General features: G+C 45.4%; 1 protein-coding gene across 1 annotated transcript in view; it reads left to right on the forward strand.

Annotated features, from left to right (window-relative positions):
- gabbr2 (gamma-aminobutyric acid (GABA) B receptor, 2) overlaps window positions 1-8517 on the forward strand; it is a 127776-nt gene extending 119259 nt beyond the window's left edge. The window contains exons 18-19 of the mRNA XM_040188886.2: window positions 3034-3151; window positions 4727-8517. Of these exons, the coding sequence (XP_040044820.1) occupies window positions 3034-3151; window positions 4727-4892 (284 nt within the window). The 3' untranslated portion in view covers window positions 4893-8517. The remainder of the gene's footprint in view (window positions 1-3033; window positions 3152-4726) is intronic.
- The last annotated feature ends 1028 nt before the right edge of the window (window positions 8518-9545 follow it).

Raw genomic sequence — 9545 nt, forward strand, 5'->3', positions numbered from 1 at the left:
TCTCAGTCTCTACCACATAGTGACACATACATAATCAAACACGTATCAGATCGTGCTTTCTAACGGCAGATACCTAAAACACACGAGTCGTACCGGTATGAAGACTAAAGGAGTGGGATCTGCTCACCCCGAATAGTTGGTCCCCCCTGTCGGCGGGGAAACAGCTTTTACGCGTGTTGATGCCAGACGGCGCGCTTCCTCTCTAACGCGCTGAAGCTGCTCGGCTGAACTGTTTGATGCCGCTTCGCGCAGACGGAGCTGGAAACCCCCCAAAAATGAGCAGCTCGCTAAGATGCAATTCAGTCCTGCCTCACCTCAATTTAGCGTGATGCGATTTATTATGAAGTCATGTGTATGGCTGTGATGAGATGCTGAGCACGTTCGTCTGTTTGGCTTTAGTTTTCCCATCACGTTCGCATATTCGGCTGGCTTTTCCTAAAAGTGTCGCGTCTTTTATTCCGTTGCCGGAGCTCCTGTCAGCTGCAGGTGAAGAAGGAACACACGGGCACTTTGTCTGACAGCAGGTCCGTGACGTTTCCTGGGATGAGTCATGGGATCAGTACCTGCACACGCCGCTGCTGCTTAGCAAGTTCTACACGTACTATAGTCACACTTCTCTCCCACCTTCATTGTTAAGCCGCTCTTGATTTTACACCTAATAATTGTGGCCTGTTGTTTGTCTGTGTGGTGAGGAGGTGGAGTTGAGGTGAACCAGCATTGCGTGAGAGAAACGCAAGGTGCTGAAATCTAAAGATACGTGTCGTGCCTCTCTGTTGTTCACCGCCCGGGCTGTTTGAGTTCCTGCAGCTGTGTCTGTGACATTATCAAACCGGCGTCCTCAAATTGAATCGGGGAATCCTCACACCCCCCCAGCAGCATGGCTCTGCATGATGCACCGTCTTAACAGATGCGCAGTGATGGCGACGTGATGAACGGCAGCCGGTTACGGCGCATTTGACGCACACGCCAGAACAAAGCTGCTCTCAAGGAATAGATCCTTCTCAGTTTGGGAAGGCATCATTCCGCAGTTCCAAAGCAGGCTTGTTTGAGAAGTTCTTCATGGTAATGCAGACTGAAGGTCGTCGGTCACTCTTTTCACCCGGGGCAACGTCTCAGATGCCTCCTAATTGTCTTTTAGTTTGTTCTGCTTCGTTCTGTGTCTCCTTCTTCTCCGCCTTACACACTTAGGTTTTAGCTGTGTTACGTACAGGTACAAAATATCTTTGGACTGCGAGAGGAAGCCGGAGAGAGAATGTGTGAATTTGTCATATTTCAAAACCTGCGGGTAAAGGAGCGAATACCTTTCCCACGGCCACCACTTGGAGTTGGTAAAAAGAAAAGTTTAAAAAGAAAAATACAGGTAACTGTTTTTTGGCCTCGTCAAAGTAAGAATCTCAGTTTTAGACTGACCTCGCTATTACTTCTACTGAAGTGCACACGATAATGATCTTGTGAGAAGAGAAGGAGGAAGAGAGATGAGACAAGGAGAGACGGCACATTAGATGCTGCTCAGAAACATCAATCTGACATTATGGAAATAAAATCACAGGCCGCTAAGCCGTCTTCAAAGATCACCGGCGTGTAATCTTTGCTCGGCCTCATCTGCTTTTGCTTGGCAGTCATTAACATGGTCATCACCGTCTTCACCGTCTTCATCGCCTTCATCGCCGGCGCTGAGCTGCAGTCATCAGCATTCATAAGAAAGCTGGTTTAAATGTTTTGAGGTCCGTGAACGAGTCACTGTTATAAGTGTAGAACGCCGTGTCAACAGCGATTACCCTCACTGAGAGGCCTCTCCCTCCCTCTCTCCCTCTCCCTCCCTCTCCCTCTCCCTCCCTCTCTCCCTCTCCCTCTCTCTCTCTCTCCCTCTCTAACCACAGACGCCGGTAAACTAAGCAGCAGTCTGCGGTCTATTGACATTTGAAGAAAAAAATAACTCGACAACCGTATATTTTCTATGCGACATGAACGTCTTTTCTGAATACGTACGAGTGTGAACACATCTGTGTCTGGGGCTTTGAACACATCTGTGTTTGGGGCTTTGAACACAGCTGTGGGTTTTTCTGTGATGCACGGAGGACGGGTTTGCTTTAAAACAGGAAGGTCAGATGTCCAATCGGCGCATGGAGTGATGTGATCAGTGAATCGGGTCAGCAAACGCTGGGAACAACTGGGGATAAAACTGGAGAGGGGAAGTGATCAACATGTAAATGAGAAGGCTGTTTACAACAATTCTCATTGGGTTTCAATCTCTTATTTGACTCTTTCTTTGTCTTTGCGCGCGTTACCCGGTTGTCCCAAACTTGTCGGTCCTTATCTGGGTTTTCTTATCACCCTGCATATATAATGTCATAGATTATGCATCTGTTTTACTTTTTGGGTAAAAAAAGAAATAAACCGAGGACATATTAGTAGGTCACTATTGTGAATAAGCCAAATGTGTCTTCACATTTGAGGCTGTTTACAACAATTCTTATTAATACAGGGATGTCAATTGATTTGATTTATTTGTTATTATCTTTGCTGTAGATAGAAACATATATGCATCATTCATTCAGTGATTGAGGGGTGAATCATTGTTTTCTGTGGGATTGTGGATTCGTTTGAGGAGTGTCCATGTTTTGTATTTTGCTTTGGTTCTAGTCCCTTCAAAGTATCTCGTCTTAATAAACTCTAGTGGTGGTACTTTGGTGGTGTGAATGAAAAAGAACATTGCTAATAACCCTTCTCAAACCAGGAGATGCAGGTAGTCTTAACATGTGAGGCTACCAGGATCAACATATTGTTATTGCTTCAGCGTGGTATCAGGATCAATGGAACGCCATATAGATCCAAAAGTACCTTCCAAGTGCAAGAATACGCAACCTACTAGAGAAACAAATGCCTTATTAGCACCAAAGGCCGGCCTGTAAAAGTCCCTTAAAGTCACATCCCAGATGCCCGGCCCGTGAAAAGCATCTCAGTAAAGTATGACGGCCCATTTGAAACGACCCATCGTATTCATAACAATGCCTACATGTGTTTTTCATCCAGATGGAGAGAAGTCAATATTGAAGAATCACCTGGAGCAGAAGCCTCAGGCGCAGTGGGGCTCCATGGATCCTTCCAGAATAAACAGAGGTCCCCTCGAGGACATCAACTCGCCTGAACAGTGAGCTCTTCTGCTTCCTCGGCACCTGTCCCCTCTAATGTCCCTCTCCCTTCCACGCGGTCGCTTCAGCTTTTTCATCAGACTCCGAGTTACACGTGTCGCAACCGCCAGCAGTTCTCAGGCGGTTGCCCTGGCAACAGATCGGTCCTGTAGTTTTGTCTCCCACGCACATCAACATACATGTAACCAAATTACGTTCGGATCCTTTGTCCCGCTGTGTTGGTGACTTACTGCAGCACATAACGAAACACACACACACACACACGCGCGATTGATTCGTTGTCAGAGAGGATGGCCTCAGAAGCTTGTGACACATCTACATTTACTTTGTATTCATAAAAAAAGCAAAGCTGAAGGATGTCGACTTCATCAATGAAGGAGTAGAAGGGGAGGGAGGGGGGGGGGGGGGGGGAGGGGGTCACTTCATGCTTCATCGAGAGCCCTCAATCCCACACTTGTTTTAACTAGAGCCAGGAGAAGAATGCGGGACATAGAGGGACAGATGGACATGGGACAGACAGCCGACGGGGGAGGGCGGGGGACAATATCGTAGGGCAGTTACAGAGAGAAGACGGATTACCGCGGGAAGGATGTTTAGATTGCGAAGAGAACGAGATGAAGATGAGGAGGAGAAAAGGGAAGGAGTCACAGGGGCTTATGTAACCAGTGATTTAGAGTTCGCATTGGAAGCAGCTCTGGAAATAGACAGGGAGGAGAAGTAAAGGAACACTTGGAGCTATTCCCGTGCCGCATAAATGTTTGATCACACGGGGGGGGGAAGAGAGACAAAGAGGCAGCGAAAGAGACAGGAAGAGAAAATGTCTAAAAGATGTGAGAAAACAGAGGAATGGCAGCAATAAAGCTAGAGGACATCAAAACATTAAAACACAAAGGTGTTTCCATCACAAATAGAAAGGTCAGGACAACGGACTATGCCTATTAATAATATGAGCTTTTCTCTGTTCGATCTATCACTGATTGAGCTCGGATTTCATTACACCCTTTTCCATATTTTACATAACTGCCATTTGGTTATGTAAATGTCTTACAAACGGCTGGCAGCGGCAGTAGGTGAGAATTGTCACAGGAGGCGGAAGCATGAAATGTTCTTTTTGTCGTATGATCCCAGAAGCTGAGAGGCACAGCGGATTAGGGTTTAGTGAGCAGAAGTGGAGAAAGGAATCGAGGGTGCTGAAGAATATCGGAAAAAAAACTATTGGAAACAAGCTGATGTCTGCATGAAATACGCTTCGCCGGTCTGTTTTGAAGAGATGTACGTTTGATAACTCACCACTTCACGGTACAGTGAGAGATTGCGTCAGGATTATGTGATTTATAGTTAATAAAATATGTAAATGAAATACGTAAATCTAACCCAAGTCCAAAATCATTCCACTCAAAGTCTTTGCCATTGCAGATAGAAGAAAAGATGTCAGAGCGAGTGGGATTGCAGGGCTTCCAACTTTTATTCAAAAGTCACAGAGAATAAAAAATACACATGCAAAGTATCGGTATATTATGCTTCTGTGTACTTGAGTAAATGTGATTAGTTACTGTCTCTATTCTAATCTGCAGCATACAGCGTCGACTGTCCTTGCAGCTCCCCATCCTGCACCACGCCTACCTCCCTTCCATAGGAGGCGTCGATGCCAGCTGCACCAGCCCCAACGGCAGCCCTGGTTCCAGCCCACGGCACAGACACATGCCCCCCTCCTACCGGGTTATGGTCTCTGGCCTGTGAGCTCCTTTCACCCCCGACCCCACCCTTCTCCACCCCCCCTCACCCTCCAACCACCACCTGGCTCTTTGCAAGAGGAGACATGTATGGTTCTGTTTTTTCTACAACAAATAGACTGATGTCGCCAGCGTATGTGCGTATTTCGTCTCAGAACAAGGAGGACCGGGGGGGAGGGGAGGAGGGGAGGAGGGGAGGAGGGGAAGGGGGGGGACGAGTATGCTTCTTCACCCCAGCCTCTCTTGAAAACTGAACCCCCCCCCCTCCCTCAGTCAGGAAAGGGTGGGAGGAGACAGAGTGGACACTACATGACTCTTATGAACTCCCTGCAAGGCCCTTGTTCATCTGCTGGGCAAGTACACACACGCATATTTACACAAACACAAATACACACACACACACACTCACAACAGCAGACACACTGACGCCCCAATAGCAGAAGAGCGGCGGACCAGCCCCGACCTGACGTGTAGCCTTATCTGCTTCAGAGGGGATTTGTCTTTTTCTGTTCCTTATCGGTTGTGTGAATGTGCTCGCGGCGACGCGTGAGCTTGTCAGAGTATTTCACCGCTTCAGTGACTGGATACCAGTCTGGAGACATGGATTTTTACAAAAACCCAACAATAGAAATCACCCCCCCCCCCTTCCCATTCTTGTGGAGACATGTATATAATGATCATTTCTGACTTTGATGTAATGTACGCTTTGTATATGATGTGAATGGAAAATTAAAGGGGTTCTAAATGTAGAGCTTGTAACAGAAGCGGGTGATCATGACACGGGACCCCACAGAGAATCACACACGCGTCTGGAGGAGATCTGAACTGGTTTGTGTAACCGTTGATAATTTAACGTATGGGCAGCAAAGTGAGAAACATCGTAAGCTGCCTGTTCTTCTTAACTCGGAGAAAGACACGCGTGGCTCGGTTTCCACTTTGCTAAATTGGCACCACTGGTTTCATCAGAGAAGTCCCACCAGACTCTGCATGGGCCTTTCATATTTTACAACTGGCTTAATATGTCCTCAGAAAGCATGTCGTACAGAATGCTGACGCTACGCCTTTTAACAGATCTCCAAGACTGCATATCTTTAGAAAATGGAGCTTAAAGGCACAAACAGAGTTGTTGTTCATGTGTGTTTTACGCCAAGAAACGCACACATTTTTTTTTCATCAGCGCGTAAGAGGGGCTTGCTTTTGAGACGAGGCGTTCGTGCCAGTGACTGGTCATATTGATCCCCACGGAGTGTCCTCCGTCGACCGTTACGACGTCCATCCGATCGAACCCTCACAGCTGACCAGCATGCCTTGATGTCAACGGCGAGAGGGCACAATTACTTTGCGGGGTAATTGCACTCATGGGGGGGGGGGGGGGGTGAGATGTTTGGAGAGGATGCGAGGTTTACCGGTTCCACGATCACTTTGGGTGAAACGGTTGCCCTGAACTTCCATAAGTGGTGAAGACGGCGGACGCCTGGCGTGTGGAAAAAACTGCTGTAGCGTTCAGTTCAAAGACTGTGGCGACACCAGCTGCTTGGTCACATTGATGGAGCATAAAGCACAGACACGGGCCTTTACGTCACTTTGCGCTTAGCAACGGCGAGCGTGCCTCAGTTGCTACGGAAATATAATTCAGTGCTGTTGAACGGGGACCAAGAAGGCTGCGCCGAGCGAAACGGTCATTTACGCGGTGTCGCCCCCCCTTTGTTTGTGTTTTTTTGTAAACTGTCCTCATGCAGGAGAAACTCAAAGAGACTGAGGAGAAAAAGGACTTTTTATGGAGTGCGAGGTGGTTGTTCTTAGCATAAGTTTCACCGTGGGTGTCTTGGTTTTTAGTTTTGAAGGCGTTGGTTGAACGCCGTGCCTGTTGTCTTACTATATTGTAGCCTGCGGGACCCTCCAGTACGTTTGGTGAATTTGGCGCCGAACCCCCCCCCCCCTCCCGGCGAGCTACGTCGTCTGTAAACTGTACAACGTGTCATCGATTTCTTTCAATTCAACTGCCTCAATGCATGGGACGGTGGGGGAGAACTCGTCCGAAAGCTCCACTTCAGCCGGAGTGGATTTTCCTCTGCAAGTTGACGTCTGATCATGAACACTGTCTTTAGTCGAAAAAGGCCGGTCGAGGACACCGAGGCGGAGCGGGACATGTCCACCCTCTCGTCCCGTCCATGAGAGCTCTTCCCCTTCCTGCCACCGCCACCCCCCGCTGAGGTCGGGAGCAGAGAAGCCCCGACCCACAGACGTCCCAGGAGTCCCGGCCCGTCCCGGCCCGTCCCGCACCTTTTGTCCACCAGAGAATCACGGCCGAGTGAGAGACACTGTCAGAGGGTCGGTTCTCCCGTCAGGAGAGGAAAAGCCAACTGCACATTTTATATATTACATTATATGTGATTGTGTACAATTTGCTGAGGCCCCCCATGATGGCGTCCGCGTATGGAACGTTTGGTATTTGGCTTTTCTCAAGACGGCATGAAATGAAATGTATAATTCACAGAGTTACCTCTGTTTTTTGTTTTTTTTTGCAAACGTCGTGACGAATCCACTCTGTCCTTTTCATCTTCCCACCAACAATTTAGATTCATGCGTTTGCTGAGGAATCGTTATTTTAACCTGTTGATCAGCTCACTCATGTCAATGCCAAGATTCTCAGTGGACTCAACATCATCATACCTACTGTGCTACTGGTTTAGCACTTATTCACTGAGGGCAATAAAGTGGAAGTAGCAGCAAACGATCAAACCTAATAACCCACTCCTGGCATTTACCAAATTACAAAATGACTTTTTTTGTTTTTAGTTAATCTAAAATGCCAAATGCAGATCATCAGGTATTGTTCTGGTTTTTTTTTTTCTTTTTGCAGTGCCCTGCTTTTTTTGTTGTTGTTTAGATTAATTTCAAACTTTTTGAATGAAAAAAAAAAGGATGACACATCGTTCAGATGCAATTTTGGTAGGTCAAGGGCTCATAATTTCCTGTAATCAATAATGTCATGCCAATGGTTTGTATTTGCCACGGGTCTTTCTACCGTTTAGGTTTGCAGACCAAAGTGAGATGTGCGTATATAATTCTATCTTGGTATGTGTCATTATCAGGGTTTCTGGAGAACACCAAAACATACATGTCCAAAAATATGACGCATATACGTAGTGGAGAAACACACCGGTCCATGCCGTTACTGTTTTGTCAGTTTGATATTTGGTATCACATGGGAGCTCAGTTCAAGTAAGAGTTTGAAGAGAAAAAAAACTACAATTAATGCAACATGTTCAAGAGGGGCAATAACTTGTTTTAACTAAAACATAAAAAATAGAAAACTATATATATGTATATGTAAAAGATCTTTACGTACATTCTCATTTTACATAGGAGATATTTCACTAATATGCCACAAGGATACTTGGTCTTTTTTCTTTTTTTTTTTTACAGTATCTGTAACTATGTTATGTACAGATGAGGTATAGATATGAAAAAGTTGTATAAAATAAGTATCACACTTGGAACACCTGAACATTTTTTGAAGCCATTAGTTATGGGGGGGATTTGAATAACATTCTTCTTTTATTGTCTAAATGTTATGAACAGCCTTTTACTTTTCACATCATCGTCAAATAAAGTGAGACAGAAAATAATCCTTTATGTATTAAGATCATTCCTGGTGTTCAGTGTGCTTACATATCGTTGATCCACACGCAGGCGACCAATGAAGAAATCAGTCCGGAATGTGCTTTTTTCAGGTTGCTTAAGGTAGATGACACATAAATATGAAGCAATTAAACCCCCAACAACCTTTATTGTCATCCAGCAACAGAAATGCTGCACAGAATACTCTCTCATACTACCTCACTGCCCGTTTGGTCATTTAACACTTGACTTTCGACTTTTAATGGCACACTTAAAGTGTGATGGGTTTTAAAAAACATTTTTCGAAATACTACACAAATTCTCTGATTTATATTACTCATTTTAACATTTTTCTTTAGATACTGTGACATTTATGACGTACAATGGAATGGTTTTATATATATTTGGACAAGTTTTTCAATGCTTTTGTTGACTATAAATACTATACTGACCTTTGACCTATGACTTTTTTTGTCATACTATAGTTTCCAATGAGCATTTCTCTGACATACCACACTGACTTTATTCGACATGCTATTCTATAAGTCTTTAATCATGTTTTCCTGAGGTACTATATTTAATATTAAAATATTCAGCAGCAAATTCTAATTCAACAAACAGCGGCCCTATTTTCTCAATTTATAGCATATATAATCAATACTCATTCTATAGTTTGTTTACTATTTTAGTGGGCATATTAAAAAAAAAAAGACATTCCAGCTGTTTCCCCATTTCCTTTATTTAAATATTGTTCATACATCTCAGTACGGAATCAAGCAAACCTTTAAAACCGCGACGCCTCTGCTGCGGCTTGATAAGCGCAGACTCTGCCCGGCTGCAGTGTGCGTGGATGCTGCGTGACCTTCCCTCTTGTCCCGGCGGGATCACGCAGTGCAAATAAAAGGCGGGTTGATTAAGTTGACCCCGGGTGTCACATGTGATGGCCCCTCGGAGAAAAAGAGGCTTGGTTGAAGACCAGGATGGCAAGTTTACAGCCAATGTAGAGTATCTGTACACAGATGCACGTTTGGGCCCC

Source organism: Gasterosteus aculeatus, chromosome 10 (assembly GCF_964276395.1).
Source record: "Gasterosteus aculeatus chromosome 10, fGasAcu3.hap1.1, whole genome shotgun sequence".
Classification (NCBI taxonomy): domain Eukaryota; kingdom Metazoa; phylum Chordata; class Actinopteri; order Perciformes; family Gasterosteidae; genus Gasterosteus; species Gasterosteus aculeatus.